A 27,921-nucleotide genomic window follows, 5' to 3' on the forward strand; every position below is an offset into this window, starting at 1 on the left:
CTGGTTGTGGTGATCGATGTTCTCCCAAGGCTGCGACGAATATTCAAGTTGATGATTGTTGGAAGCGGCTGTGCCACGACTTTTGCCACGGCTAGTCTCGTACGTCACCTTCACATTGCGCGAGTGTGACCTCTTTTGAGGATAAATAATAACCAAGTCAGATAACTTGAATTGTTTACTTGCTGAACCTCATTAGAGAGATGGTTACTAATTGAGAGATATGAAATATTACAAGCTCTACATACGACATCGCCAATCACCGCAAGCAGATTCTTGACGAATATCTTACATCCCGCTTCCTTCAAGCGAAATATCTCGGCTCGTCAAAGACGTGATATCTGTGGCCCCTGACGCCCTGGCCCTTGAAAAGCGCAGGGAAGCGCAAGTCCTCAGGTACCTGGTCTTCAGAAATGATATCGTCAGTGCCCTCGGGTTGACCGACGACAAACTTGCCGACCTGCAGATCTCTTGTTAGTATCATGCCTTTGTTTACGACCTCAGATGATGGAACACATACCTGAAGTTCAGTATCGGTGATGGTCGACCGCGAAATGCGGGCATAACCAGCGCGGCGCATGCCCTTGTACAAGATGTACTCGCACCATCTGTCCCAGTCGCTGGGGTCGATGTCGCGCATGCCACTGCGCGGGCTGACCCATCCGTTGTAGTTGCCCTGCTTGGGCTTCGTAACCAGGTACGAGAGGAGGATGCTGGGGCGAGATGAGGAGCCCATGAGAGCGGTCAGATACTCCATCTGCAGCTGCCTATCCTCTGGGTCTTCTTCCTGGCCAGAGTGGAAGACGTAGACATCGATGAGCTCGTCATAAGCCAGAATCGTGGCTGCGATTGCGGGAGCGAGCTCGCCGTGCGGTGAGGGCAGCAGGTGATGCGTTGAGTTCATGATGGGGAACTTGGACAGGAGAGCGCAGCCCCAGGTGTGCTTGTTGGGGCCAGGGCCGGCATCGACGTACATGCCGAGCTGCTCGGCGAGGTACTGGGTTGAATCGCGGTTGCCCATGATGATGCGCTGCTGGTCGCTTTCAAGCAGACCGATGATGTCCAGCTCGGATTCCCGAATGAGGGACTCCATGCGTTTCTCAGACGACCACATGTCATTGTCGAGACTGAAGTGAATAGTCCAGATGCCAGCATTGAGGGACTTGGATTCTGGGTGGTAAGGAGTGTAGTCGTACGACGGGAAGCGAAGATAAGCAACCGCCATGCTGACTAGCTGGAGGGCGAGCAGGATGTAGATGTAGTAGCTTCGCTGCTTTCGCGCTGCCGGGTTGGGCGGCGGCCTCATGCTCTTCTGGCGCTTCGGGGCATTGTCTTGGAGCGCATTGAAGACGCCACACCCAATCATGAGCATCGTGGTCGCCATGACCCAGTCAGTGTGTTCGCGGACCAAGGGGCCGCCGGGCACGAACGCGTAGGCAACAACCCAGACGTGGAAGAGAACCATGATGTTGTACATGAAGAAACCAAAGAAGAAAGTGCGGCCGGGCGGGTATCGAACAGCGTTGGCAATCATGGCTGGCGTGAGAGCCATCATGTAGAAAGTAAGCGTTAGACCGCCGTAGTATCCGGTCCAATTTGAGAACAATGTCAGCAGAGCAGCGCCAACAGACCCGATACCAAAAGCAGTCCAGCTGCGGGTCAGATTAGGGTAGAAAAGACCGAAAAGAAGGCCAATTCCCATGGTGAGAATAGTCCAAGCTCCGTGGGGGACGGCAAGCGGTCCACGTACGGGATAGCCTTCCCAAACCCACATGATCATTGTACTCGAGTCGGAGAGCAGCGAATGGAGGCCAAAGAGGAGACCTGCCAGACCGAGGCCTGCAAGTGCAGACGACCCCTTCGGTTTCTCGACACCCTGCGAGACATCGCCGTTACCGACCTGTCTCCGGGAGACCCTTGCGATGGCAAGAACAAAAAGCAGAATGCCAGTCTTGTTCCAACCTCCATTGGCCTCATGCATAATGGGCCAGAAGGGGTTGTTGGTCTGGAACGCGAACTTGGCAACGCTGCTGGCAATTAATCCGATAGTCCACGCCATGATCCTCGCCTCCAGTCTTGTGGCGTTGCCGCGTTCAGAGCACCAAATGGCAGACCAAGCCAGGCAACTCATCCACACGCTGAAGCTGATTGCACCGAGCCTACCGACAGGAGTACTGAAAAGGTACGCACCCATGCCCACAACCGTAGTACCAAGAGTCAGAGCTGAGTAGCGAGTGATGAATTTCCTGAGAGGTCCGATGCCGAGAAGGAAAGGCGAGACAGTAGACATCACAGCAACTTCGAAGCCAGAGATGCCCATGTACCAAAGCGGGAAATACCAAACGGCAACACCGAGACCGGTCAGAATTGTCCAGAAAGAAAGCTAAACATTGTCAGTAGAGTAGAAGAACCACGGAAGGCAGAAGACGTACACCAAGGTACACATCAGCCACAGCATCGAGCAGTGCTGCCCAAGAGAAACGGTGATCGAACACCTGGCCAATCGGCTTGTCCTTCTCCTTCTCGAGAACGGCGTCGGAGATACGCTGGTTGTCCCTGCTACATGTAAGCAAAGGCCAACGGAATTCAAGCCTAACCACAGGGAGCGGGCCCTCGTACCAGCTACTTCGGAAGCCGCAGAACGTACCCTCTGCTTAGACCTTTGACATCCTTTACGACAATCTCAAAGCTGCTGAAGTCCAGGGCGGTCACCGCGTCGAAAGCGACGTCCAGAAGGACCAGGGACCATTCAAAGAAAGCGTAAATAGTGTACGCGCCAGGTACGCGGTGGACCTTGTGCTGAATGAAGAAGTAGACCAGTGGGACCAAAGTGCCGAAGAAGGCACTCGCCAGGTACTTTCTCAGCTTGATAGCCCTCGGGTTCGGCGGGCTAAGAGCCAAACATCCGATTGTCCATGGTAGCGTAGCGACCAAGTAGCTAATCATGAAGATATCATGCCAGTCATGGTCGTCGGTGCTCGTAACGTATGTCCAGCCGCCGCATGTCAATGTCCTGAACACTCCCACTCCTGCAACGAATTTCGGAAGAGAGCTACCAGGGCGGTTGCTCAAACAGTAGAAGAGGAAGACCAGCAAGAATCGCGGGCCAGAACAGATTGCGATGAAGACCTGGAAGACCGAACGTTCCGGATAGCGATCGCCAATGGTAGCGCTGACGGACGGAAACCACTCGATGGGATAGCCGAAGTGCTCGTTCTGAACGATCTTGTGGTAGTGGAGGGCCAGACCAACAATGAGAGCCCCGACGAAAGCTGCGTAGGCGGACGCTGTGTGGAAGTGCGTGATCCATTGACCGGGCACCTGGAGGGTCGTTAGGTCTTTGTCGCGTGGCTCTTTGGGATCTGCGCGAGCTTACAGTTGCAACGACGTCACCGTCGCGGTGTTTAGGCGCCATTGTGGCTTTCTAAGGCCGCTAGCCCAACAGATACAAAAGGAACGACAAGAAGAGAGTGATGTGACGCGGTGGCAGCTCCAACAGGGGAGAGACTCGAGCAGATGGGACGCGGAGCTTCTGGCGACTTCGCGATCAGCGAGTCTCTCCTGGAACGCCAACAGGGTCCGGCCGCAGCCGAAAGAGCCGAGGCCGCTTCTGCATCACGAAAGCCTTGGGCAGCAGTGACATGACATCGACGACACTCGATCTGGAAGAGATAGAAAAGCAGGCAGCAATCATGTATTCAACTGTAGATCTATAGACCATTCACTCTACATCAAAACCTGTCTATAAATGCTTCATCGACCCGTTCATTCCACCACTCTTATCGCCAAACGGTCCGAACTATCATCGTCTATCATACCCAGATCACAAACCCGGACAATGGCATCCAACCCAGCGCGCTACAAGCTAGTTTTCTTCAGCCCTCTTCCCAATCTAGCAGATATCAAAACTGCAGTTTTCGCCACGGGTGCCGGCACATATCCCAATTACAGCGAGTGCTGCTTCACCACTCCTGGAGTCGGCCAGTTCCGACCTGGTGACAGCGCCAATCCAACCATCGGTGCCAAGGGCCAGTTGGAGGAGGTAGGCGAGGCCAGGTGTGAGATGGTTTGCAATGGAAGGGAGATTACCGAGAAGGCTGTCGCTGCTCTGAAGAAGTAAGTCCACCATGGCAGGTCGCAGTGAACCAAGCTAACATCATGAACTCTAGGGCACATCCATACGAGGAGCCGGCGTATGAAGTGTATAAGCTCGAGGATTTCTAGATGGGATGGTCTCACGAGTAACAGTGCTACGTTCTAGCGTAAATAAGCGATGACAGCTGGCGACATGTAAAATCCTAATCGATCAATGTAATCTTAAGAGCTGTCAACTTCCGTGAACGTGAACTATTGTTTGTCAAATTCGGGATATCGCATCATACATGAAATAAATTAGGATGGAACAGAGGATGCTTGGGGACAGACCCCGTGAAATGGAAATCGTTGTCGTTCAATACGTACGCTGCCCCGGCGCACCGCAATGCATCTATCATCATGCATAAGAGCCGTAACAACATGTCCGACCTTGCGATATCCCAAGGTCGGGTGCAATGCAATTGTAATGACAATCGCTTACTTTCCACCCTTCTTCTTGCCGCCCCGTGCGGCCTTCATCGCCTGCTGCCTCTCGAGTCTCTCCATCTGCGCCTTCTTCTCCTTGTCGATCTCCTCGCGCTCGGCCTTCTCGGCCTCTTTGCGTGCAGCGGCCTCAGCACGCTGCTCGCGGACGAGCTTCAGACGCTCGAGATCCGCCCTGGCCTCGTCTGTCTTGCCCTCGGCGTGCAGTTTCTGGTAACGCTCCTTGGCTTGCTGGGCCTGCAGTGCCTCTCGCTCGCGGCGGGACAATTGCGATGGGTCGGTGACCTTCTTGGGCTTAGTGGGCTCCTTCGCCTTAGTCGGGTCGGCCATCTTGCGAGCCGAGGCTGTGTGGTTGGGGTTCGACGGCATGCCGTCGTCTTCGTCCTCTTCTTCATCGCTGCTGGGCGGCAGATCGCCGGGCTGCGCCGTGCCTTGCTTCTTCTTAATCGCGGCGTCCTTCTTCGCTTTGGCGGCCGCTCGGCGCTCCTCACGCGTCATCTCTTGCTCGTTCTTCTTGGGCGCCTCATCTTCTGAGGACTCCTCCTCAGAGCTCTCTTCCTCTGACGAGTCTTCAGAGCTATCATCCTCCTCCTGCACGGGATCGGCCCACATAGAGCTCTCTCCGCCGTCGGCATCGATGGGTCTGAGGTTCTTGGAAAATTGACGTCCACCTGTGAATGGGTCAGCATATACGGACGTGAAGATGGGGCTCGACACTTTGACGGACCACCACGCTTCGCCTTGAACTTTCCGGCACCACGGCCTCTGCTCGACATGTTGTCTGTGTGAAGTGGTTTTTTGTTGGCGGGGTGTGCGGGGTCGTGGTCGATAAGGAAAATGGGATACTGGAGCGCAAACGGGTCGTTGGACGCTGGGGCTATGCGGTGCCAAGGTTGGAGAACAGGAGCAAGTGACGTCCGAAGAACAAGCAGGCAACCAAGGGTGGTGAAGGGCAGAAACCCACTACGGCGTCCTCACAGAAGAGTCACAAAGCAGGCGCTGTTCATTGGGTGTGACGCCAGCCCCACCGATTGTCAGCGGCCACCAGCGAAAGCGTTTGGTCACCAGCCGCCGCCGCCGCACGCACAGGCAGGAAAAAGGCGCGCGCGACAGGGAACGGCCCGCCGCGCGCCCGACTTCACTTTTCTACACGTCCGAGTCGACGTTTGCCTCTCTTCCTTTTCTTCTCCATACATAAAACGTTATTCCTTCGTATTCACTCTATCTCCCTGACTAAGTGGGATGCCGGAGGGGAAAACGGAGGATAGAGCGAGCCTACCGCAAGCTTACCACCTCCCTTGAAAAGATATGTTCTAGGTTAGGCAAATATTTGTTAGCGGCACATTTTCTCGAGTCTAGATGTCTTGTCTGTAGGGCCTCGAGTCGATAACAATGGCTGACAGGCCTTGCTAGCGAAGCATGCGCGCTGTTCCATATGTCTGGCAACACGTCTCATTGTTCACTTGCACGTGATTTTGCGCTGGATGACCTCACATGTCTGGCCGAGACGCGTAGCAACGCGTATCACTTCGCACAAGGCATCGAGGCCGGGCATCGACTGGCAAGAGTAATCCCTTGAAGTCTCTAAGCCACTGATATAACCATAGCATACTCATTCACGCGGCCATGCCTAAAAGGAAGGTATTGTGCGACAAGCCGAGCCAACTGCTGGGTCGGAGTCACAACCCTCACCATGATTGCGGCCTAGGGAGTGCGACGAACAGTTGGCTGTCACGCATGGGATGCGTTGCAGTGTGGCAGTGTTTGCTCTTGCGGTGAAAGCTAAGTGGCCTGCCTGGACATCTTTTGGAGCAATGGTGTGAGACCAGCGGTCCTCGAAGGTACCAACACTTTTCTACGCCACCGCTGTGGCTTTGTGGATTCTTTCAAAAGACCATTGCGAGGTCTCATTGGGCGTCCTCATCTTCGAGTCGTGTCTGCAGTGAAGGTAGGTCCTGGGCGGAAGGTGAAAGCACCAAGCTGCATTCACTTTCCTGTGCGGTTGCCATGTCAGATCGCGCTCTTTCCCGGGATAACCAGCTCGCTCAAACCTTCCGACAACCACAACACTCACCACACTCAACACGCAAGTCGAGGCCTCATCCTATTCCTGCGTGCCTTCTTGTCACTACCAAAAGATCATCACGTATACCCTAAGAATAAAATGTTCTCGACTTTCTCTGGGTCGCTCGCTGTCCGGTTTCACCGGCGCCTCGCCGAATCCTACGCCAACGGCCACAACACCGATATCAAAATCATCTGCAAAGGGCGCGAGTTCCCCGCCATCAAGTTTGTCCTGTGCGTTCAGTCCGACGTGTTTGCTAAGATGTTCGCTGGAGACTTCAAAGTAAGTATCAGGATACTCGGTCGTTTAGAGGGCCAACAAGACAGCAACTCACGTATATTACAGGAGTCTCGCGACGGGGTCGCAGAACTGAAGGACGAAGATCCAGAAACCATCGAGAAGCTGCTCGACTTCTGCCACACCCTCGGGTATAAGCTTGCGCCCGAAAGCAAGGACTCCCTTGGCCCCATTACCCGCCACATGCGCATCTACATCGCCGGGGACAAGTACATGATACCCGAACTTCGCGACATGGCGATGAAGAACATCCGCGCCGCTTGCCTCGCTGGGTGGAGGAAGCCTGTGTTCGCGGAAGCAATCGAGGAAGCCTACCTGCAGACTGATTACCCGATATTCCAGGATATCGTCTTGGCCGTGGCTGTAGCCGCGTACGACGCTTACGTCGCCAATCGTGAAGAGTACAAGGCCTTCTGGGAGGCGACGCTGGAGGTGCCTGGCTTCGCCCGCGACATGCTGTTGAAACTTCCTGGTTCGCGCTCTACATTCGCCAATCGCCGCTACATCTGCCCGACATGCTCCGAGGCGCTGAACCTCTGCCTCGCTCCAGACGCTACTTACGAACATAATTGCAACAAGAAGCCTTTCACCCTTGCCGGCACCAGGACTTTGACTCAGCAGATGTGCCAGGATCTGTTCATCAATGTGAATGGCGATTTGGTAGGCGGCCTCTCGCTCGGCTTCCAAATTGACGAGATGCCGAAGCCTTCGAAGGCACTTAAGCCTCTATTCGGTAAAATTGAAGGCCGCAATGTCTTCGGGATCTCGCCAAAGTGAGCAGCTTCTGAAGTCGAGTTTGCTGTTGCAGAACAAGCAGAACATGGTCGCTTACTCTGCTGCTAGACCAGATCTGACGACTTCCGTTTCAGCGTCAAACGGGCAGTTGATCATTGCAAACATGTCTGAGGGGCACTCGGCACGGCTTTCTTTTCCTGTGACTACGGTTCCGAGATTCACTGCGAGATTATACTCGTATGGAGAAGTTGTAGTGCATTTTGTAACGTATCTTGCGTTTCTGGTAATTCTGTTTGTCCTGACTATCCTGTGCGCGCTCGGCGGCATATTCGGGCTTGCACTTGTCTTGGCTGTCTTGAGGGTAATCAGATAGTACGATTCATTCTCCCCCAGATCATTCAGTAGAGTCCAGGTTATGCTCCAGTCCTTTCCCTAAGGCTTCCTATCCCCATGAAACTCATTCCACTGCCCGTCCAAGTCCGCAGCATTGTTCATGGCAGTAGCAACAACCTCATCCAGCTTCGTGACAATCTCCGTCGGCCGACCCTTTTCACCCTCGACGAGCCCATCCTCCCAACCCCTCTGCTCTTTGCGGTTGACCCAGATGGCGTTCAGCCCATACGCCCGTGCGCCGACGATGTCAAAGGGGTTCCCGCTCACAAGCCAGACGTTGGCCAGGTCGTTCTCCATTCCCACCCTCTCCACAAGATGCTTGTACGTCTCCGGCGCAGGCTTGAACCTCTTGACTTCTTCGACCGTCACGATGTCCTCGAAGACGTCCGCGTACGCTTTCAGGTCCGGCGACTTGGTCACGCTGTTCGACACCATGGGCTGCGTGCCGTTCGAGAAGACGACGACGCGGACGTCGGGCGTCGAGCGCAGCTTCTCGCAGGTCTTGGCCACGTCGGGGAAGATGGAGAGCGAGTCGTAGGCTTGAAGGAGGGCTTGGAGGTCTTTCTCTTCAAGGGACACGGCGTTTTCGGCCAGGGCGTTCTTGAGCGATTGCAAGGTAATGTACGAGAAGTCCTTGTATTGGCCTGGACAGGACAAATTTGGTCAGCCTTCTAGTTGGAAGCGTGTTGGGAACGGCTGGAAGATGCTTACCCATGCTGTTAAGACGCCATGTGTATTCGAGCTGATGCTTGCGCCATGCTGCTGCTATCGCGTCTGCCTTCTCTTGGCCGAAATGGCTGGCGAGCTTCTTCGCTATTGACTCAGTGGACAAGAGGGTACCGTAGGCATCGAAGGCCAGAACGATTTTCTTGGGATTGGGAGTCATTGTGCTGTTCGGAACGTATTGGTAGTAAGAATAGGGAAGGGAAGGGCGAAATATTTGTAGCTGGAGCGGGCAGAGCAGAGAATAAAGACCGAGACTTAGCTTCTCGAAACAAATGCAGATGTCAGGTCTATATTGCAGCCGAGGATGCCTGCACTTGGTGGTCAGAGTGTGGTATTTGTGATGCTGTTTACTGGCTGGTGACGCCATTGACCCGTGAGATCTCCAGATTTCGCCCCAAGCTCTCAGCGGGGTTGTCTTTGATCAGCAGTGGCTTGATCAAATTTGGAATCTGATCTCGTGCTGCCAAGTTCAAGGCCTAATGTACACTGTCGCTGGTCCTTTTAATCTTAATTGACTTTAATCGTTCAGGCGGCCATTTGCGTTAACCACCGAGTTTCTTAGCCAAAGCCAGGACTCATCCGGTCCCTTCCAGCTCATGATCTCACCGGAGGAGGAAACCAATTATGAGATATTTCGCGACTGTCTATCGACCGTCGTGATCGAGAAACTAGCACCAGCATCTTCGAAGCCGAAGAAACGAGTCAAAGGCCGTAAGAACGAGATCAAGCCAGTTGCAAGCGTGTCCAATGGCGGCGACGATGATGATGGGGAAACAGACGCAGCAGACCTGAGCGATTTCACCGAAGTACGCAACATCACCTGACTCCTGCCGTTCGTCCAGCACGCCACCCTCAGAGCTCCATCTAACAACATCTTCAAGTACCTGGCTAGCGAAACATTCCTCTCCCTCCCCGTGGAACTGCGCACAATATCCTACGCCACAATCCAAGATGACCCAACCCTCCTGGACAAATACTCCTCTCCCTCGGTCCCTGAACAACTCTCTAACATCCTCCCACCCACCATACCCGACTCTCTAACAACCTACAACCTCCTGCCCGCGCCCTCCGACCTCCCTGCCTTCTTAATGTCCATCTTGACCCCATACCTCGACACCGCCACCGCACCCTTGCCCTCGCAAACTCCTCAGTCTCGTGCCGACGCATGCGAGATTTGCGAGCGCGAGCACCTCCCGCTGACTTACCACCACTTGATTCCGCGCTCCACGCACGCGAAGGCTGTCAAGCGCGGCTGGCACGCGGACTGGGAGCTGGCGAATGTCGCGTGGCTTTGCAGGGCTTGCCATAGTTTCGTGCACCGGTTAGCGAGCAATGAGGAGTTGGCAAGGGAGCTGTTCAGTGTGGAGCTGTTGATGGAGAGGGAGGAAGTTGTTAAGTGGGCTGCTTGGGTCGGGAGGGTAAGGTGGAAGGCTAGGTAGGCGAGGGATGTTGTTAAATGGATCCGAATTGAGGGAAGGGAAGGTGAAGATGTATATAATATGCATTGAGAGCGCGCATTATAACGCTATGTGCATGAACAGCAGAGACGATACTATCAAAAGCACGCACGCCCGGGCGCCGCGACTTCAATCCCAACCTTTTCCCAACGCCGTCGCTACCTTGTCTTTCTAGAAATGGTTCATCAACAATCAATCTCGCAAAGCCAGATCTTCCATCCACGCACAATTCGCGGCATCATTCTTCTTCACGATTAACGCCTTCCTCCGCCAGTGCTGGGGCTGCGGGCAAGGTCGATGCTGCTCCGCACACTGTCCATGCTCGGACGCAAAGAGCTTGAACTGGATCGGCGGCGGCGCTGGCGCTCTTCCTCCGGATCTTTGGGCGATAGTCCGCTTGCGCGGGCAAAGAGGTTCAGGACGTCGGTCAGACTGACGACGCCCGTGAGACGACCGCTCAGGTTTTGGCCGGGGAGCTGAGCGGCGGAAACAGCAGCGCCGGGGCCGGTGCCTGCGGCCACCGTGCCTGGTGTTGTCATGTGCGTCGCTTCGTCGACTGCTGGTGGCCGTGATGCCTGTGATTGCGTGCTTGGGGTTCCACCGTGCGGAGTCACAGCTTGGAAGCCAGGGCTTGGTGGGACGGATCCGGCCGGCGATGGGGATTCGACAATCCACATGCGGTGTGAGCGAGTGGCGCAGAGTTTGGCGACTGTGTGGGCGAGGGTGCTGAAGGGCGTCACGTGGAAGACGGGGTATGAGTCCTGACCGTCGTTGAGGCCGCGTTCGGAGAGGATGATAGAGATGAAATGGATGCAGCTGGAACTGAGGAGAGGGATGGATGAGCTGTCTGTGAGCAGCTGCGAAAATCACGTCAACGCGAGTTTCACATACGATTACGAGATGAATGGAGCTTACCTTGACGTCCACATGGCTGATGTTACCGATAACGTTCTTATGGTTATCGAGCACGGGTAGACTTGTGATGCCCTCGGCGTGCATGAGCAGGAGGGCATCCTTCAGTGGGCGGTCTCCGTTGATGGACACAACAACCTTTGCCCCGAGCTTGAGCTCTTGCAATGGGCGGGAATACAAGGCTTCTGTGGCCGAAAAATTCTGGTGATTCTCCCAGAAGAACCTCACAAGGCGCAGCTGACTGACAATGCCTACAACTTCTGATGTACCTTCTTTACAGATGATCAGTCGGTGTGAACCACCGCCTAGCACTTCCATGGCCTGGGTGAGGTCTGCGGTGTGAGGCAAGAAGGCAGGCATCTCGCGGGCTCCAAGGTGGTCGAGCAGGTCGGCCATGGGGATAGCTTGGCCAGCGCGAGCGCGGTCGGAGAGGTGCTGAGCACTTTCATCGGGCAGTGACAGGCCTAGCACGAGCAGAAGGTATGCATTGAGGTCCGAGTAGTCAAATGTCCCAATGGCCGTCCGAGTCTTTGTGGACTCACGCACTAGAACCAAGTTGGGAGCTCCAGACTTGATCAACAGCTTGGTTGTATCCTCAATGCTGGTGTCCATCTCGACGAAGCGCACCTCGGCCGGGTCGATGATCTCGCTGACCTGGATCTGGCGCCAGTCGCGCCCTCTGAAGCGCGCATCATCTCCATTCGCCTTCGCGGGCGGATTCATCAGGAGCTCGGCCAAGGCGTGGCTGGAGAAGGAGGGTGGTCGCTGGGTGCGCGGAGAGGGAGGGTAGTTGCGCAGGTTCTCGGCGAAGCTGGAGCGGTGGGAGACGGCGGGCGAGCGGGAGGCCTCTTTGCGCGGCGTGCCGAGCGGGGTGTTGGAGGTGGTGGAGATGGCGGAGGAGGAGGCGGTCGAGGTGTTGGCGGGCTTCAGCAAGGGAGACGGGCGGTTTCGCGAGCTGTCGGCGTTGGACGACGAGGTCGGCCTCGACGAGGAAGCAGCCGGGATGGGCTGCGCCATTGACACGGAAGGCGCGACGGGCGCGTCGGTGCACGTGACGGAGGAAGTGAATGGGACAGACGAAGCTTAAGATGCTGAGGATAAAGCGATACCAGGCTGCGACGGCACACCTTGGGGTCTCTCAGCGAAGCCGGCAGCAGCAGTAGCAGCAGAGGGTTCGCAGGATGTTTAGGCTCAGCTGGCTGCGTGCGGCGTGGTGAGCAATGATCGCCGCCAAGCACTCGCGCCCCGCAGTCGCCGTTGCTCTCCCCACCATGAGCCTCAAAGCGCCGTGGGCGAGATGAATGAGTCGCTCATGAGTCGCCGACGATTCATCAATAATAATGAGAAGTAAGTATTCACCCGCTTGTCAGTCCATCAGCCTTTCCCACCAAGCCCCAGGAACACGAACACAGAAGCAGCGTCAGCTCAGCCCATGGGAAACATATATCGCCGGCCTCTCGCCGGCCGCCGCCTCAGCCGTGACGCCTCGCTCTCGTAGGGCGTGGGGCTCCACGCGCATGCCCTGCAGCTTACACGCGTAGCCCGAAGTCTGGAACAAAAAAGACATCAGGTGATGGGCGGTGACTCGAAACAGCTGCTGACAAACATTTCACTTTTATCCTCAGCATTGCTCATCGTTGCCTTGGCCCGCAACCTTGTGCCTGCTCGTAGCCATTGGATTGTTAATCACGAAGGACACTCATAATACTCTCGTTTACTGTAATTCTCGCACCAGAACACAGGCAACATTCCTGCCAGTCTGATCAGCCTCAACCCCAAAACAGGCAATACACTTGCCGTTCTGATAAGGCGCCTCACCTTCGAAACACGTAGGCTTCGTGCCAACAGCGCCTCGCAAGCACATTCAAAATTAAAACACACATCACTTCCACCCACAATGTCCCTCCCAGACGTCTACCGCCTAGCCCACACCGCCGAGTGCCGCCTGGAAATGGCCGCCGGCAAACCCGACCGCAACTTGCGCTTCGTCGTCGGCCACCTCATGCACTACGAGTCCCTGCGCCTGCGCATCGTCGAAATCGAGCACGACATCGGCAAGTCGCAGCGAGCTCGCGCCGTGCAATTCCAGGGTGCAGGAGAGCTCCGAAAACAGCCTTCCACTGGCCAGTTGCGGCGCAGGTCCCCGCCACCACCACCAGCGGATTCTAGGGATGGCCATATTCCGGGCCTGGATGATGACGAAGAAGCCCAGCTGTCCGATAGCGACGAGGACGACGAGGAGCTTGGCTTGCAGCGCTTCCCTTCCGGCAGCGCGAGGCCACCACCTCTGGAGCCGGACGTCGGCGACGATGAGGATGACGAAGAGCCTGAATCGCCGGAATCGCCCGAGGAACCTGATCAAGCGATCCTCGAGCAAGCGATGAAGGGCGAAAGCAACGAGCTCCTGGCACAGTACTACAACAAGATGCGCAAATGTCCATGCCATGGCAAGACTGAGACCGCGGAGGGGTTTGAACGCGTGTGGGAGTTGCCACCTGGGAAGGACGATAAAGAGGGCGTAACGAGGGTGGTGGCGGAAATCCGCGCGAAAGGTTGAAATGAGAAAGCCCTGCGAGTGACGAGCGAGCTGTCGCGATCAGACGCCCTAAGGCTATCATGAAACGCCGAACGATACGATGCCTTCCAGACTGGAGCTGCTACGACTTTACGATACCTCTAATGAGACGACGAGGGAGAAACAAAGGGATCTCGCCGAGCCAGTCGGCGATGATTCCTTGTTCTCAAGAAGATGCGATGACGGCGAGAGACCGCAGTGTTGATGCAGCCATTAAGAGAGGCTAGCAAGAATTTGCAGGCTTGACCGAATGCACAGGCGCGGCCATGGAAAGCCAAAAAGCAGGGTCGCACATTCGCCTTGAGACAGGCTTTGGCAGGAATAATGTACATTACATGCTTTCTAGTAGCTTGAAAGTACCCGCTCTCGCCACCATTGAACTCATTTTCGCGTTCCCACTTCTAGCTGTTTTTTGGCATGTGCCAAAAAACTTCCGCGAATGCTTTAGCGTCGAAGCTGATAGTCATTAAATGTTGTGAGCTCCAACAGGTTTGATTAGTCTTTTTGGAACCCTCTTCTTGTAAGCGGGTGGCGAAGGTGAGCAATTTGGGACGGCAGGACGCTATGTGGATAGCCAAGCTGGTGTAAGCATCCTCAAATAATTTATACAAATATCTACCAGTAGAAATACAAGGGCTTGCTACCTTCAGCAATCGCAGCGTCCATACCACCTCGGGAAGGCGACCACATCTCGCAAATTCGCCACGCCAGACAGGTAGCACAAGAGCCGATCAAACCCTAGACCGAACCCACCATGCGGAACGCTGCCATACTTGCGCAGATCTTGATACCACTCCAGACCCGCGACGCCTTTGGCATTCATGGTTTCCAGTAGCTCTTTCGAGCGATGCTCGCGCATGGACCCACCCACGAGCTCGCATAAATCAGGCACAAGCAAGTCGAAGCAGGCGACGGTAGAGCTTCCTGTCGCAGACGGAGACATGTAGAAGGGTTTCTGCTCCGCTGGGTAGTCGGTCACGAACACCGGGGAGCCATTGCCGACTGTGCTTGCAATGTAACGTTCATGTTCTGCCGCTAGGCCTTCTGTATACGAAGGAGCGTGCTCAAAGCGAACTTGCTCCTCTTCTTGCGCGGTGGTCAACAGATGCATGGCGCTGTCGTAAGTGATGCGGGGCCAGTATGATGCTCGAAGTCCTTTCCAGCGTTTGTCAAGAGATGCTGAGTCCACGTGGCTGTCGCCTTCGTCCGCAGCGGCGGTGCCCCTGCTCTGCAGCAGCTCCCTGTAAAGCTTGGAGTCCAGTGTGTCTGTTGCCACGTATCGAAGCATGTTCTCGATGAGATCCATGATTTGGTTGGCGTCGTCAACAAAACATTGCTCTGCTTCTAGCATGTAGAACTCTGACAGGTGACGAGGCGTGTCACTCTTTTCAGCGCGAAAGGTGGGCGAGAGAGTCCACACCTTGTCGACGGCTTGCGCCAGGGCTTCAAGGTGTAGTTGAGCGGAGACGGTGAGGTATTTGGGCTCGCGGAAAAAGTGCTCTACCTTAGCCTCACCCTCGGGCTTAGCCTTCTGCGTAGCATCCTTGGAGGCATTAGACGAAATGGTAAAGACCTCGCCAGCCCCTTCGCAGTCTGATGAAGTGATGATTGGCGTGTGCGTCTGAACGAAGCCTTGATCGCTGAAGAATCGAGTCAAACTGGCGATGACTCTGGATCTGAGCTGGAGAAGAATCGCATTGTTTGGGATGCGGGATCTTAGATGAGGCACCGTGCGGAGAAAGTCTGGCGTCTGATACTTTGGCTGGATCGGGTTGTTCTCAGCGTCGTTCTCGCCTAGAACGGACACACTTGACACCTGGAGTTCGTGGCTTTGCTTGCTACCATGAGACTTGACCCAGGCACCTTGCAGCTTCACAGCTGTGCCGGTAGAGAGGCTTGTTCAAATTAGTATGCATCGCTCGACTGTCACTACTGTGGTGTCTTACTGCTCGGCCTGCTCAGGCTTCAGGACAGCCTGCAAAGAGTCGAGCGTCGACCCGTCTCCCAATGCGGCAAATGCAATCTTCTTCTGCTTCCGCACAGATCGAACCCATCCGGTCACCTGCGCGTTGTCGACGGGCTCTTCCCGGCCCAGGATTGCGGCAATGCCGCTTCTCCCACTTTGCGCAGCATTCGACGCATATCTGGCGCTCTGCCTAAGCGACCGCGCCGGGCATCGAACAGACCGCCATGCCCTCATCTCCTGCCTCGGGCGAGTGACAAGCTCACGCGTGCGGATGCTGGTCACGTGGGTGGTATCTCAAGACATAGAGCCCAGCGCCCTGAGACGCGGCGTCGTGTGGCGCAGATCTCCATGGATTTAGGGTTGGCGCGCGCCGCCCTCCCGCAACCCAAACTACGTCACGCCTAAGGAAACTGCGCCATCGCCCGCCGCATCTGTACCAACATCCCGCCGTTGTGCGATCAGCACCCCTGCCACAACCACCGCCACGCCTCTCTCCACAACAAGCTCGCGCCCACGGCGAGAGGGCATGCTGCCACCCACACTCCGCCATCATGAATCTGAGGAAGGCGCCGGCGTCGTCTATGCAGAAGACCTACGATGAGTGCTATCTGACCTGTTCAACCGCAATCTATTTTGAGGGCCAGGTGGGTCGTGCCTCTGACCAAGGCAGACATCCCCCGCCATTGACTCTGCACTTCGCTGACACTCCTTCCGTCGCAACAGAATAACGAGGCTCAAGCGCTCCGCTCATGGCAAGAGGCACTCGACCAGATCTACTACCACAATGCCTACCGCGTGCCTTCCAGCTATGTCCCCAGAACCGAGACGGAGAAGGCGCTGCAGGACTCGCTGCGGAGTATGGAGATGCAGTGCAAAGAACGCGTGGACTTGCTGCAGACCTTGAAGAAGAGTAGGGAAGACGTCACAGATGAGTTGAAGGCCGCAGCAGGGCCAGAGGGACCGTCCAGACTGCGGAAAGAATCGCCCGCTGGTACGCCGAAGCCATCTGCAGACCGACCAACCTGGCTTGGAGGTGACACCGTTCCACCTGCGACTTACTCGGACATTCCTCGACCTTCGCCTCCAGTCTCGCGACCGCCGGTCCAGCCGCCAAGGCCAAGCTACACTGCCAAAAAGAGCTCAAGCGACGTGGCTCCTCGAGCCAACAGTCTACAGAACAATTCTAGCGCTGGTCTGGTTCCGCCTGGCGATAGTTCGCGGAGAGGATCTAGGACACCTAGCCCTGAGAAGAAAGGCGGGATGCTTAAAACGTTGCGGAAGGAAGGCAAGGAGAGGAAGGGGTCTTCCAGTGGGAAAATGATCACTACGTTGCGTGGTAAGGCGCCTGCTGCTGCCGCTTCTGCCGCCACCCAAGTCTGGACGGGACAACGCCCCAGTATCGGAAACGCTGAGCAGTCGCAGGCTGCTGCTAACGGCAGCACTCCTCCGATCGCGACAAACACAACGTGGGACCCTTACACCCGCTCTCTTGTCGAAGGAAAGCCCACCCGGCACTCTTTCGATTTACCGGAGCGGAGAACGTCCGACAATCAATTCGCCAGGCCCCCAAGTCCCAGAGATCAGCTCAAGACACGGCATAGTAATACTTCCCTTGAGGGCACGCAAAGGTCGAAACCCTCATCAACGCCTCTTCCGTATCCGGACTACCCTCCTCAGACGAATCCGCTCGCAAGAGAAGCATTCTCACGGAGCGAGGAATCCCTCGAACGGACCAAGCCACCACCGCCTCCTCCGCCGCACAAGACACCTTTGTCCCCTCCGCCAGCGATTGGTAGGAAGCCAGCAGCACCGCGTACCCTTGCACAGGCGGGTCCTTCACAGCCAATGCCTTACCTAAGAGAATATCCGAATCACCCCCCTGCAAATCCCCGAAAGCCGCCAGAGGTGGCGATTCAACAAGCTGCAAATCTGGCTGTCACGGAGAATTCTGCTGGTTTCAGACGACCTGGATTGCAGAGTCGGCCGACACCGCCAGTCCCGCGGAAAGCAGTTGCGAGAGCTGCTGGCGTCGTTAGCGCCACTGCTCAACGGCAAAAGCTCGATAGTCTGCAAGCTAGCCTTGAGGACAGGAAGCAAGCCGACCCGAACAATGCTTTAGGAATCGGAACTTCTGAATCTAGTACACCTGTCAGAAGAGCTGCGCCCAAGGTCAAGGCAAAGAATATACCTACCAAGACCATCACCCCGCCAGCCAGCGACGAATCGCCGGAGTCCGATGAAGCCGCCGAAAATGGCTCTAATGCTATATCGAATGAGCAACAAGAATGGGACGAAAGGATCAAGCGCATAATGAAGAACCTCCCGAAAGGCGTTGACGAAGCGGCCGCGAAGCAAATCTTCAACGAGATTGTCATCAAAGGGGATGAGGTTCACTGGGATGATGTCGCGGGATTGGAAATCGCGAAAAGTGCTCTCAAGGAAACTGTGGTCTACCCCTTCCTTCGTCCGGATCTCTTCATGGGTCTTCGCGAACCAGCACGTGGTATGCTTCTCTTCGGCCCGCCTGGTACTGGTAAAACAATGTTGGCCCGCGCCGTCGCTACGGAGAGTAAGAGCATCTTCTTTGCCATCTCTGCTAGCAGCCTGACAAGCAAATTCCTCGGCGAGAGTGAAAAACTCGTCCGCGCCCTTTTCGCGATTGCCAAAGAATTGGCGCCCAGCATTATCTTTGTTGACGAGATTGACTCGTTGCTCGGCTCGCGCGGCGGCAGCTCCGAGCACGAAGCTACCCGCCGCATCAAGACTGAGTTTTTGATCCAGTGGTCCGACTTGCAGAAGGCTGCTGCTGGCCGTGAGGAACGCGACAAGGAGAAGGGCGACGCAAGTCGCGTGTTGGTGCTCGCTGCGACGAACTTGCCCTGGGCGATCGACGAGGCTGCCCGCCGCCGATTTGTCCGCAGGCAATATATTCCCCTACCCGAAGATTGGGTACGAGAGCAACAGTTGCGCACCTTGCTGGCAGCACAAAAACACGACATGCATGACCGCGAATTGGCTGAGCTGGTGCAGTTGACTGATGGTAGGTGGACGAATTCTGTTTTACCCACGGTCGGAAATGCCACAACGACAAGTGCTAATTCGACACCTTACAGGTTTCTCCGGCTCTGACATCACCGCCCTCGCCAAAGATGCCGCCATGGGCCCTCTGCGCTCCCTCGGTGAGAAGTTGCTGCATATGTCGCCTGAGGACATCCGGCCCATTGGCATGCAGGATTTCCGTGCCAGTCTGACCAACATCCGTCCCAGTGTCAGCAAACAGGGCTTGAAAGAGTTTGAGGACTGGGCGCGGGAGTTTGGTGAGAGAGGTGGCTAGTTCTTGTTGCATGGTGAATCTCCTCCCTTCTCCTTATACATTTTGATCTAACGAATGCGTGACGGTCTTTGGGGCACGCTTGTTGTTTGGGAATGGTGCTTCGAGCGGACTCTTTTGATTTCGCGGATATTCGGCATGGTCTCTGGAATGGTGTATTCTGTATAGGACGAGGATGCTGTCATGATCTGCGATCTGGACGATGGACGGTTCTTTCACGGTGGAACGGGTTTGACTAGCGTTGCATATCATGAGCGTCCTTTTTTTATGGCGCAATTCCCTTTTAACGCACGAATGATATTGTCTAAGTTCACACATTGGCAAAAATGGCACGGGGTTCTTCCACCCCATATTGATTTGTTAGCCTCGTGCGATACTCGAACCGGCGTGTGTAGTCTCGCTCGGTTTCTAACAATACTTTGCCTAGCGCTTGCGCCAAGCCAAGAGTTCTCGCAACCTGGCCGTCAAGATACTGCAAATGCCGGCTCCGCATACCAGAGCAGAGTGTACAGACCGAACTCGCTCTTCCAGACCTACAAGAATCAAGAAAACATGCCAATTTTACAGCAGTTTTCGCTTCCCGACTCGCTCGACGATCTCAACGTGCCCGAAGGCACCGAGTCGGGTTTTTTCATCGCCTTCCTCGCTTCTGAGGATCCCGCAACGCGGAACCCATGGTGCCCTGACGTCGTGGCCGCTCTGCCTGTTCTCAAGAAGACCTTTTCTGCAGAAAGCACTCCCGTAGTGGCCTTTGTTGAAGTGGGACAAAAGCCAGAGTACGTAGCCTACTGACCGAAAACTCGCTCTGTTGGCATCGGCTGACTCCGAGTTCAGATGGAGAGACCCGAACAATGTCTTTCGGATAAAGTGGAACATTAACAGCGTGCCGACACTTGCTCGGTACGAGAAGGTTGGTGGGAAAATGCAGGAGGTCGGGCGCTTGGTTGAAGGTGAAATACTGGATGATGTGCGACTTCAGAAACTCGGAGCTTCATGAGTGTCGCAGGCCTGCGAAACTGGCTACACCCTCTTCACTACCTCGGCATTATCGAATGCAAACTTCTGCTCTGAAGCAATGACCGTCGGTCTGCCTTCGAGTTGCCATGGTATGCGCGTCCTCGGGCGGGTGAAATCTCACGTAGGTGCAAATTCGGGGACGCCCTGTGCAGAATTATTTATTAAATAGCGGAGGCCCAGGGCGCACTCTGTCTTCGCATTTATCTAGAACCTCATCCCATGTCAGCGGTCTTGTCAGTACGTCGACGGCTTGATTGTTTCATAGACATCTTCCTTCGGGTAAATAATGAGTTGCTGCCGCTAGATGGACGGCTGTATGCCTAGCGTGGAAGAAAGCTCAGCCGCTCGCTTCAAGCTTTGGACGGAGATCTTAGCGTTTTCGTAATCGCGTTGTATGATCTGCACTTTGGATGTTGTCTTAACTCGGATCGTGCTAAGGACTTATCCCATTCCCCGCAGGTCCCCAGAATCACCCCACAATGGATGGTGGACAGCAAAAGATGACATATCTTCAAAAGGTGGTCAATTCGCTCACCGGAGTTGAATCCAAGGTTGAAGTCAGAGTAGCGGCCGACCCTAAAAATTGACAACATTGGAAATGAGAATGCGTGGCACGGGACTAATCGCCGCATTATGTGCTGCTGCTCGTACGGTCGCCGTCTCTCTACCACCAAGTATTGGTGTCCGCGATGCAGCCCATGACGGTCAAATTGCGAAGCCTGTGATCGACTTAGGAGACGCAGGATTATACAGGGGCATCATCCAAAACAATGGGACGTGAGTAAGCACTCAAGACTGATGATCCAATCCGCCAAGCTGACAAACACTTGTCAGCGTCGCCTCATGGAAAGGCATCCCATATGCGAAGCCACCAGTCGGATCGTTGCGATTCATGCCCCCTGAACCTCTCGGTGAACAATCTACCAACATTGTCGACACTAGCGAGGATGCTCTTCGTTGCGTGCAATTCTCTGGAGCGTCTTACGGAATTATCAATAGTAACATCGTCGGTGTTAAAGCTGGACCTGGGCAGGAAGACTGTCTGAAACTTTGGATCTGGAAGCCCGTGAATGCCACTGCTGAGTCAAAACTTCCAGTAATGTTTTACGTCCACGTACGTTCGAACCCTCACAAGCAAACATGTTTCGCAAAGATAGCTGACCTGTGAATGCCGAGCGATAGGGAGGTGGATTGCAGTACAGTGCAGCTCCTAACAACGATTTCAGCGACTGGGTCGGCCAAAGCCAGGATTTTATTGCTGTCAATGTTGGCTATCGCCTTGGTGCTCTGGGATTCATGGGACACACGTCGCTACCTAGCGCTAATGCGGGAATCCTCGACCAAAGGCTTGCTCTGAAATGGCTGAGCCAACATGTAGCGGCCTTTGGCGGCGATCCGGACAATGTGACCATTATGGGCCAGTCTGGGGGCGGCTACGGAATCGTGTCGCAGATGGCTCTCTACGACGGCGATTCCGAAGGCTTATTTCAACAGGCCATCCCGCGATCGATCCAACGCGCACCCATGTTCAAGATCGAAGAATTGGAAGATCGCAATGCTGAGTTTGCGAGACTACTAAATTGCACTTCGGGGCAGGACCAGCTTGACTGTTTCAGAAATGCCACAGTCCAGTCTTTGGTAGATGCGTATGCATCCATCACTAAATTCGAAGCATCAAGCGGGTAAGAACAGCGCTATTGTCGACTGAGCATGCTGATTAACTCTGCTTACAATGTCAACCCACCAGGATGTTTTCCAACTTAACCTTCGGATCATCAGCAGCGTTCCTCCCGATGATCGACAACGTTACCCTCACCGACACTATTACGAGACTTTTCCAAAACGGCAGAATTGCAAATGTGTCACTTATCGCAGGTGCAGTGAACGATGAAGGTGCAAACGCAGTCCCTCGTAACATCACCAGCTTGAACCCAGCCACGAATCAGATTTGGAACCTCACTGCGTCGCAAGTCGAAGAGGTGGCTGGCAGGTATCCTGTGAACGAGACTTTCGGCTTCGCTAGCCCTGATAGTTTCTTTCTTTCCGAGTTCAAAGCGTACATCCAGTCCTTACACCCCTTCGGTGAAGCCGGAATAACTGGGTCTGAAAGGGTCGTCGGGCTATACATGGCACAGGCCTTCGGTGCAAACCGTGTCTGGAACTTCCGATTCAACTCTCCGAGTAAGTCAGTTATGTGCTGAGTCAATTTCTGCATGTTCCATACTGATGCTCCATTCTCCAGCCGTCGGGACAAATTACAGTAACCCGAACTTGCCTTTGAACTACGTTACACATTCGGCAGACAACTCCTATCTCCAGAATTCCACAGCTGTGATGAAACCGTTTGAGAAGGCCATTGCACATGAGTGGCGCGCTTATCTGGGATCGTTCATCCGCACAGGGAACCCAAACAATCAAAAGCTGGCTTCATCACCGGTATGGCACAATTATGGCTTTCTGGGCGATCCTGAGGCTTCACCCATGCGCTTGGTGCCACAATTTAACTTTCTGAGCAACCTTGCCTCAGGCGAGCTGACCGGTACGCAAATGGAGGTGGCGCAGAGAGCTCAGATACAGCGTGAAGACTGGTGGACCACGGATGGGATCTTGGAAGCGACAAGGCTGTAGCATGGGGCTGATGAGGGATTACTTTGACCACAGACAATCTGCTGCAGTGGCTGTGAGGGCCTCTGTGAGCTATAGTTAATGAGTATTTAAACGGGGGCGTTAACACTACTTTGTGGAGCTGTGCTACCAGAATTCGTGCACTGTTCAATATCCAGCATCGCCATGTGTCGCTGATAACCTCCTTAGACCGTGCAAGACTTGTGGGAAGACCCGAAGTAACCCAACTTCTAGTGAGTGAATCGAAGATGGGGTCTCTTGTTGCCCCTGTAGACAGTCATTTTCACGTAGTGTGTCTTCTCGCCATCACTTATCGCCGACTTAACTTTCTCGCGATCCCTGGAAGCTGTCATTAGTTGTGGCTTCTATGACTTGTATTAAGCAATCGACTCACGCATTCACAAGCACGTAGAAGACCTTCTCACCAACTAATAGAAGCGAGTTCGACACGCAGATATCGATGAGGACAGAGTTGCCCGCGCGATACAGCGGCTGTGTGCCTGTAGATTTGTGACGAGATGACGCTTGCGAGTTGCACCGACGCATTGTACAGCGCAGAAGCTACGGTGCGGGATCGCACTGTTCCAGCATTTCTGCTTGTGATTGCTACTGGTATAGCGTGTACGTAGGGTAGCCAAGGATGAATGTTGCAATAAGCCAACGAGCTCAGTAAGAGGTGCTGGCATGGATTGCGAGAAGAGCAATAGTAAGAGGCAAAGTTCATAGCTGTCCTAGCAGACCAAGGTAGAAACGTTGGTTGAAACACTCAGAAAGCCACGAAGGTAAGAGAAACTGCCGGATGAACAGCACATACGCAGTAATAGTCAGCATGGTTTTCTCGAAAGTCCCAAATCCAAGAGATCCCAGATTGGAAGTGTAAAAGTTGGCTGGGGGAGAATGAGTACTTGCTTACAGCATACTCAAGACATGAGCAATGGAGGCTCACGTTGGGAATCGTTCAGGTAAGGCCAATCTAGTAAATGGGCCGCATATCAAGTACGCATTCTTTCAGCACACCAAAGCTGAGGGCCTCGAAGTTATGTATGTCGCCCTTCGATGGGTCGTCACGAATCATGAGGTTTGTGATGATCTTCTCCTCCCACTTATTATTGAATCAGCCTTAGCTACCGCGAAACCAACCTGCAGTCGTATCAGAATTCGATGGTAGGTAAAACCGGGCAAAGATGCCGGTCAGTCCAGCAAAGGTACCTTCGAGCGCTAAAACCCGAGCACGTAGGTGCACAAGCTTGCATCGAGCGCGGTTTGTGGCGGATTGGAGGTTGTCGGCAAGCCCGGATCCCATAGCGTAGTCGCAACGACATCTTGCGCAAAAGGCACGAAAGCACAGCCACAGCTTAAGACCATGGTCTCCGAGCTGCCTATAATTGTAATGCTTGAATTCGTGATTCTTTGAGTGGTAAGTCTCTCTCAGATGCAATCTTACGTGTTTCCGATTTGAGAGTAACCCTAAGCCATGTGACATGGTTACTGAGGTCGCCAAAGGAAAATTCGCAAGGTTGTGACGACACACGAATTACAATGATTTCTAATGTGGTGGGATGCCTGGGGAGAAGCGGGGAAATAGCGAAGAAACCAGCCTGCCAAGAGGTCCATTGGTGGATCTTCCTTTTCCGCGACGGTAGATTGATCCCCATTGCGGAGCAACAGATCGTCGCAGCGAGGGTGCTATTTTCCGACTCATGTTGGTGCCGCTACCTTCTAAGGTCAAGGCGCGTCTTCCATTTACAAGCAAACTTCAACTGTCCTTGGCTGTAGGCAACTTCATTGTCTTGACTTCATCATGTCGCTACAGAAACCGACCCGACTACTCGCCTTTGCCATCCTGATAGCAACAGTGCAAGCGACGCGCCTTTCGTTTGATCGTGGGTTGTGCCAGAGGCCCGGCAATGAAGCACTTCATGGGTGTCCAAAAAGCACACTACGAGTCGGTCCACACGCCGAGTTTCAGCATATTCAAGATGCGATTGATAGCATCTCAGATCGCCCTGATCCTTTTGTCATTCTAGTGGAACCTGGAAACTACACCGAGCAGCTCAACATTACCCGCGCAGGGAGTCTCTGGCTTTTGGGAGTGACAGATTCGCCGAACGACAGGACCAAGAATTCAGTCAATGTTATCTGGCACAACGCCACTGGGACAGCTACCACAGGCACATACGACAACGCTTACACTTCAACGTTGACAATCGCACCCACTTTCAATGCCAGCTTGACTGGGACTGGGCCAACCGGTTTTGCTGTGCCACCAGACACGCCCTTCGGGAACGTCGACTTCAGGACATACAACTTAAACTTCATCAATGACTATCTGCCTTACGCTGCTGGGCCGAGCCTGGCTCTCAGCATCTCATATGCTAACGGCGGATTCTACTACACTCGTTTCCTCAGTTACCAGGACACGGTGAGTGCATTATGCCTCTTCGCCTGCGAGAAGCTTACTGAGATTGTTGCAGGTCTATGTCGGGAAGCTTGGAAACGCCTACATGTACGAGTCGGAGGTGGCAGGCCAAACTGACTTCTTTTATGGATTTGGGACATGCTGGATAACGGACTCCCTCGTCTCTTTACGCGGCTGTGGAGGTGGTATCACTGCTTGGAAGGGTACGAACACGAGATTCGAGAACAAGTATGGCATCTACATACACGACAGTGTCGTGCAAAAGGCCAATTCCTCTCTGGCTATCGAGGGGCAATGTGCCCTTGGTCGTCCATGGAACCCACAGCATCGCTCGATCTTTGCCAATTGCTATTTGGACGATAGTATACGAGCAAGCGGTTACATCCAGTGGTCTACTGCTGACCCAAGGGTCAATCAGAGTAAGTTCTTCATTGAGGAAGGTTTCAAGTTTGATATGCTGACGTTGAAATGCGATGCGTACAGACACCTCCATGGCCGAATACCGAGATTTTGGTCCAGGATGCTGCTGGCAGGGTGGCCGCGTTGAATGTTTCCATACTGCTTACTAAAGAGCAATATGCACCATTCGAATCTGTTAGTGAGGTGTTTCAGTTTCCTTCTGGAGGGTTTGGAAATACCGCCTGGATCCACCGCCACCCTCGTGCGTAGAGGAGGGAGGTTCGGATTTGTATGTTGCGAAGGTTCTCTTGGGCGATACTCATGCTATGCAAGTGTCCAAGTCATTCTGGAAATCGAGACGGAGCGTGTTTCCAAAATGAACCTCGAAGATCTACAGACCAAGAGACAAAAAATGTCGATACCAGAGGACTTGTCCTCCATCTCTCGACGACGACCCCAAATGGCATCCACCTCTACGAACTGCCTAGGATGGATCGTGTCTATTCTATGTATCTAAATATAAGATTTACTCGACCTATTGAAGGAAGCAATCAATCGGAAATATCTTTCTTGTCCCCCTCGAGATGGCCACCATTACTGGCTGCCTCAACCTTCTCAATCTCCGAGACTTGGTGTGCGTCGGGGACAGAGAGACCTAAGTCGGCCTGTAGCTCGTGAATTTGGGAGGTGGTGAGCTTGGGCATTTGCTGGGCGATCTGGAAAGGCCACTTCTTTTGGACGTGAGCTTTGGCGAAAATAACGTCGATTTCCTCCAGGTCACGACCGGCAGTCTCAACGTAGAAGAAGTAGGCGAAAGGAATACCGACAAAGTTAACCAGGGCGAAGAATAGGTAGATACCCCAGGGGCTGGCGTTGGAGAACACGGGAGTGAACATAACCACGGCGAAGTTGGTTATCCAGTTCGTGCAGGTAGAGGCGGAGGCAGCCATGGTACGGGTGCGGAGAGGATTGATCTCTGGCGGGTAAATCCAGGGCAGGGGCAAGGTGGTGAACGCAAAAAAGCAGATGAACAGGAAGATACCGACTGCGGCACCCTTGGCGTTCTGAGTATTTTCGTCGATCAAGCAGCCCATCGTGATAATGAATGACAGACCCTGGCCAAGGAAACCGATTAGGAAAAGGTTACGGCGACCAACCCTCTCAACCATGAAGAAGGAGGGAATGGTGGCCAGGGCGTAGACTGTGGCGAAGACACCACCCAGAACCAGCGACATCTTGTGCTCTAGGTGCAGGTTGTTCTCGAAGAGAAGGGTCGAGTAGTAGATAGCAGCATTACAACCAGTGAACTGCTGGAAGAACTGGCCAGAGCAACCAATCATCATACGCTGGAATTCCTGGGTCTTGCCAAAAGTGAAGAGGGCTCTCCAGCTGCTGGACTGCTGAGACTGAGCAGCCTTCATATCAGCCTTTATCAGATGATAATCACGGAGGGTGTCCTCAGCGTCGACTGAACTGCCATTCAGCTCGGCCATAATTTGGAGGGCCTCATGGTCCTTGCCCTGCATCATGAACCAACGGGGAGATTCAGGTAGCATCAAGGCACCAACAGTGACCATGATGGCAAAGATTATCTGGAAGGCAACGGGGAATCGCCACTGAACGGAGGATTCGACGTAGGAGAAACCGAAGTCAATCCAGTAGGCGATGAAAGTACCGACGGCAATGATAGCACCTTCGAAGCAGACGAGGAAACCACGGTTGTGGGCGTGGGAGCATTCAGACTGCCAGACGGGGATGGTGGCAGTGTCCATACCGTTTCCAAGACCTGAAATGACGCGTCCAATAACAAATTGACCGAGACCCCAGGACTCTCCGAATGAAGCAGTAGAAATGACGGTACCGAGCACCATCAACAGCCCACCAGCCACAAGCAGAGGAGTGCGGCCAGTACGCTGGCCGAAGATCAGGGTGAAGATTGCGCCGAAGAAGCATCCCAATTCGTAGCAGGCAGTGACAGCGCCCTGAAGAACGGAAACGTGTTGCGCATCACCATTGGCCTTATTGAGAACAGGAAATTCGTTGACGAAGGAGGAACCTTGCAAGATACCAGACATCAGACCCTGATCGTAGCCGAATAGAGAAAAACCGATGACGGAGGTGAAAGTGATGGCCAACTGAAGCTTTTTGCCTCGAAGGCCACAAGTGGTTGTCCACATATTGAAGAGATCGTTTATGATAGTAGTTCAGGCCAGCTGCAGAGAGAGGGAGAGAAGATGAGAAAGCAGTGAGCCGAGGAACAATGGAGGATACAGACTCTTATGGGCTCCATTTCTGTGTCCCGATGCTTCTACGTAGCGTCAAGGTCTGCCCCACGGGTATGAAGCGCTAAGGGGGAAAAGTTGGGCCGTAGAGAATGATGGGGGCGGCTTGGAGCAATCAGCAGGAAGAGCGATCAGCCGAGGGACCCC

The 27,921-nt window shown here is 54.2% G+C and overlaps 14 protein-coding genes across 14 annotated transcripts; 8 read left to right on the top strand and 6 right to left on the bottom strand.

Moving 5' to 3' along the window:
* Nucleotides 1-189: 189 nt before the first annotated feature.
* On the bottom strand, nucleotides 190-3,515 carry WHR41_04454 (uncharacterized protein). The gene is made up of 5 exons (XM_069373060.1): nucleotides 3,374-3,515; nucleotides 2,645-3,318; nucleotides 2,430-2,553; nucleotides 518-2,380; nucleotides 190-457 (listed from the first exon to the last, which is right to left on the bottom strand). Exons 1-5 carry the CDS (start codon nucleotides 3,410-3,412, stop codon nucleotides 302-304), a joined length of 2,856 nt encoding a protein of 951 aa, XP_069230380.1. The 5' UTR covers nucleotides 3,413-3,515; the 3' UTR covers nucleotides 190-301.
* A 146-nt stretch (nucleotides 3,516-3,661) lies between these two features.
* On the top strand, nucleotides 3,662-4,453 carry WHR41_04455 (uncharacterized protein). Its single transcript, XM_069373061.1, has 2 exons — nucleotides 3,662-4,113; nucleotides 4,167-4,453. Exons 1-2 carry the CDS (start codon nucleotides 3,746-3,748, stop codon nucleotides 4,219-4,221), a joined length of 423 nt encoding a protein of 140 aa, XP_069230379.1. The 5' UTR covers nucleotides 3,662-3,745; the 3' UTR covers nucleotides 4,222-4,453.
* WHR41_04456 (uncharacterized protein) lies at nucleotides 4,330-5,584 on the bottom strand. Its single transcript, XM_069373062.1, has 2 exons — nucleotides 5,303-5,584; nucleotides 4,330-5,246 (listed from the first exon to the last, which is right to left on the bottom strand). Exons 1-2 carry the CDS (start codon nucleotides 5,349-5,351, stop codon nucleotides 4,570-4,572), a joined length of 726 nt encoding a protein of 241 aa, XP_069230311.1. The 5' UTR covers nucleotides 5,352-5,584; the 3' UTR covers nucleotides 4,330-4,569.
* Nucleotides 5,585-5,787: 203 nt separating this feature from the next.
* Nucleotides 5,788-7,714, top strand: WHR41_04457 (uncharacterized protein; the record flags this gene model as incomplete). Its single annotated transcript, XM_069373063.1, has 2 exons — nucleotides 5,788-6,922; nucleotides 6,986-7,714. Exons 1-2 carry the CDS (start codon nucleotides 6,740-6,742, stop codon nucleotides 7,712-7,714), a joined length of 912 nt encoding a protein of 303 aa, XP_069230310.1. The 5' UTR covers nucleotides 5,788-6,739.
* A 187-nt stretch (nucleotides 7,715-7,901) lies between these two features.
* WHR41_04458 (uncharacterized protein) lies at nucleotides 7,902-9,096 on the bottom strand. The gene is made up of 2 exons (XM_069373064.1): nucleotides 8,777-9,096; nucleotides 7,902-8,709 (listed from the first exon to the last, which is right to left on the bottom strand). The coding sequence occupies exons 1-2, from the start codon at nucleotides 8,949-8,951 to the stop codon at nucleotides 8,105-8,107; spliced, it is 780 nt and encodes a 259-aa protein (XP_069230265.1). The 5' UTR covers nucleotides 8,952-9,096; the 3' UTR covers nucleotides 7,902-8,104.
* A 133-nt stretch (nucleotides 9,097-9,229) lies between these two features.
* Nucleotides 9,230-10,387, top strand: WHR41_04459 (uncharacterized protein). The gene is made up of 2 exons (XM_069373065.1): nucleotides 9,230-9,597; nucleotides 9,673-10,387. Exons 1-2 carry the CDS (start codon nucleotides 9,388-9,390, stop codon nucleotides 10,228-10,230), a joined length of 768 nt encoding a protein of 255 aa, XP_069230264.1. The 5' UTR covers nucleotides 9,230-9,387; the 3' UTR covers nucleotides 10,231-10,387.
* On the bottom strand, nucleotides 10,275-12,177 carry WHR41_04460 (uncharacterized protein; the record flags this gene model as incomplete). The annotated part of the gene is made up of 2 exons (XM_069373066.1): nucleotides 10,275-11,105; nucleotides 11,164-12,177. The coding sequence occupies 2 exons, from the start codon at nucleotides 12,175-12,177 to the stop codon at nucleotides 10,503-10,505; spliced, it is 1,617 nt and encodes a 538-aa protein (XP_069230246.1). The 3' UTR covers nucleotides 10,275-10,502.
* An 880-nt stretch (nucleotides 12,178-13,057) lies between these two features.
* Nucleotides 13,058-13,717, top strand: WHR41_04461 (uncharacterized protein; the record flags this gene model as incomplete). Its single annotated transcript, XM_069373067.1, has 1 exon — nucleotides 13,058-13,717. The coding sequence occupies one exon, from the start codon at nucleotides 13,058-13,060 to the stop codon at nucleotides 13,715-13,717; it is 660 nt and encodes a 219-aa protein (XP_069230247.1).
* Nucleotides 13,718-14,318: 601 nt separating this feature from the next.
* On the bottom strand, nucleotides 14,319-15,996 carry WHR41_04462 (uncharacterized protein). The gene is made up of 2 exons (XM_069373068.1): nucleotides 15,682-15,996; nucleotides 14,319-15,630 (listed from the first exon to the last, which is right to left on the bottom strand). Exons 1-2 carry the CDS (start codon nucleotides 15,933-15,935, stop codon nucleotides 14,382-14,384), a joined length of 1,503 nt encoding a protein of 500 aa, XP_069230248.1. The 5' UTR covers nucleotides 15,936-15,996; the 3' UTR covers nucleotides 14,319-14,381.
* A 157-nt stretch (nucleotides 15,997-16,153) lies between these two features.
* WHR41_04463 (uncharacterized protein) lies at nucleotides 16,154-19,389 on the top strand. The gene is made up of 3 exons (XM_069373069.1): nucleotides 16,154-16,345; nucleotides 16,425-18,741; nucleotides 18,815-19,389. Exons 1-3 carry the CDS (start codon nucleotides 16,253-16,255, stop codon nucleotides 19,033-19,035), a joined length of 2,631 nt encoding a protein of 876 aa, XP_069230249.1. The 5' UTR covers nucleotides 16,154-16,252; the 3' UTR covers nucleotides 19,036-19,389.
* Nucleotides 19,390-19,424: 35 nt separating this feature from the next.
* WHR41_04464 (uncharacterized protein) lies at nucleotides 19,425-20,404 on the top strand. The gene is made up of 2 exons (XM_069373070.1): nucleotides 19,425-19,808; nucleotides 19,867-20,404. Exons 1-2 carry the CDS (start codon nucleotides 19,585-19,587, stop codon nucleotides 20,027-20,029), a joined length of 387 nt encoding a protein of 128 aa, XP_069230250.1. The 5' UTR covers nucleotides 19,425-19,584; the 3' UTR covers nucleotides 20,030-20,404.
* Nucleotides 20,405-20,420: 16 nt separating this feature from the next.
* Nucleotides 20,421-22,785, top strand: WHR41_04465 (uncharacterized protein). The gene is made up of 5 exons (XM_069373071.1): nucleotides 20,421-20,826; nucleotides 20,884-21,163; nucleotides 21,232-21,731; nucleotides 21,797-22,230; nucleotides 22,292-22,785. The coding sequence occupies exons 1-5, from the start codon at nucleotides 20,648-20,650 to the stop codon at nucleotides 22,675-22,677; spliced, it is 1,779 nt and encodes a 592-aa protein (XP_069230251.1). The 5' UTR covers nucleotides 20,421-20,647; the 3' UTR covers nucleotides 22,678-22,785.
* Nucleotides 22,786-24,475: 1,690 nt separating this feature from the next.
* On the top strand, nucleotides 24,476-25,762 carry WHR41_04466 (uncharacterized protein; the record flags this gene model as incomplete). The annotated part of the gene is made up of 4 exons (XM_069373072.1): nucleotides 24,476-25,096; nucleotides 25,149-25,512; nucleotides 25,577-25,606; nucleotides 25,665-25,762. 4 exons carry the CDS (start codon nucleotides 24,476-24,478, stop codon nucleotides 25,760-25,762), a joined length of 1,113 nt encoding a protein of 370 aa, XP_069230252.1.
* A 281-nt stretch (nucleotides 25,763-26,043) lies between these two features.
* WHR41_04467 (uncharacterized protein) lies at nucleotides 26,044-27,669 on the bottom strand (the record flags this gene model as incomplete). The annotated part of the gene is made up of 1 exon (XM_069373073.1): nucleotides 26,044-27,669. One exon carries the CDS (start codon nucleotides 27,667-27,669, stop codon nucleotides 26,044-26,046), a length of 1,626 nt encoding a protein of 541 aa, XP_069230253.1.
* Between the last annotated feature and the right edge of the window lie 252 nt (nucleotides 27,670-27,921).

Source organism: Cladosporium halotolerans (assembly GCF_011745625.1).
Source record: "Cladosporium halotolerans strain TM138-S3 chromosome Unknown Sca11, whole genome shotgun sequence".
NCBI classification, from domain to species: domain Eukaryota; kingdom Fungi; phylum Ascomycota; class Dothideomycetes; order Cladosporiales; family Cladosporiaceae; genus Cladosporium; species Cladosporium halotolerans.

Coding starts and splice junctions, on each gene's coding strand:
- WHR41_04454 (XM_069373060.1), bottom strand. CDS start 3,412: ATGGCGCCTAAACACCGCGACGGTGACGTCGTTGCAACT. Junction 3,319..3,373: donor ACGGTGACGTCGTTGCAACT/GTAAGCTCGCGC, acceptor ACGACCCTCCAG/GTGCCCGGTCAATGGATCAC. Junction 2,554..2,644: donor GTCAAAGGTCTAAGCAGAGG/GTACGTTCTGCG, acceptor TACATGTAGCAG/GGACAACCAGCGTATCTCCG.
- WHR41_04455 (XM_069373061.1), top strand. CDS start 3,746: ATGCTTCATCGACCCGTTCATTCCACCACTCTTATCGCCAAACGGTCC. Junction 4,114..4,166: donor GCTGTCGCTGCTCTGAAGAA/GTAAGTCCACCA, acceptor CATGAACTCTAG/GGCACATCCATACGAGGAGC.
- WHR41_04456 (XM_069373062.1), bottom strand. CDS start 5,351: ATGTCGAGCAGAGGCCGTGGTGCCGGAAAGTTCAAGGCGAAGCGTGGT. Junction 5,247..5,302: donor GTTCAAGGCGAAGCGTGGTG/GTCCGTCAAAGT, acceptor ACCCATTCACAG/GTGGACGTCAATTTTCCAAG.
- WHR41_04458 (XM_069373064.1), bottom strand. CDS start 8,951: ATGACTCCCAATCCCAAGAAAATCGTTCTGGCCTTCGATGCCTACGGT. Junction 8,710..8,776: donor ATGGCGTCTTAACAGCATGG/GTAAGCATCTTC, acceptor TGTCCTGTCCAG/GCCAATACAAGGACTTCTCG.
- WHR41_04459 (XM_069373065.1), top strand. CDS start 9,388: ATGATCTCACCGGAGGAGGAAACCAATTATGAGATATTTCGCGACTGT. Junction 9,598..9,672: donor ACCTGAGCGATTTCACCGAA/GTACGCAACATC, acceptor AACATCTTCAAG/TACCTGGCTAGCGAAACATT.
- WHR41_04462 (XM_069373068.1), bottom strand. CDS start 15,935: ATGAGGGCATGGCGGTCTGTTCGATGCCCGGCGCGGTCGCTTAGGCAG. Junction 15,631..15,681: donor AAGCCTGAGCAGGCCGAGCA/GTAAGACACCAC, acceptor AATTTGAACAAG/CCTCTCTACCGGCACAGCTG.
- WHR41_04463 (XM_069373069.1), top strand. CDS start 16,253: ATGAATCTGAGGAAGGCGCCGGCGTCGTCTATGCAGAAGACCTACGAT. Junction 16,346..16,424: donor CAATCTATTTTGAGGGCCAG/GTGGGTCGTGCC, acceptor CCGTCGCAACAG/AATAACGAGGCTCAAGCGCT. Junction 18,742..18,814: donor GCTGGTGCAGTTGACTGATG/GTAGGTGGACGA, acceptor GACACCTTACAG/GTTTCTCCGGCTCTGACATC.
- WHR41_04464 (XM_069373070.1), top strand. CDS start 19,585: ATGCCAATTTTACAGCAGTTTTCGCTTCCCGACTCGCTCGACGATCTC. Junction 19,809..19,866: donor GAAGTGGGACAAAAGCCAGA/GTACGTAGCCTA, acceptor CTCCGAGTTCAG/ATGGAGAGACCCGAACAATG.
- WHR41_04465 (XM_069373071.1), top strand. CDS start 20,648: ATGAGAATGCGTGGCACGGGACTAATCGCCGCATTATGTGCTGCTGCT. Junction 20,827..20,883: donor ATCATCCAAAACAATGGGAC/GTGAGTAAGCAC, acceptor AACACTTGTCAG/CGTCGCCTCATGGAAAGGCA. Junction 21,732..21,796: donor AAATTCGAAGCATCAAGCGG/GTAAGAACAGCG, acceptor TCAACCCACCAG/GATGTTTTCCAACTTAACCT.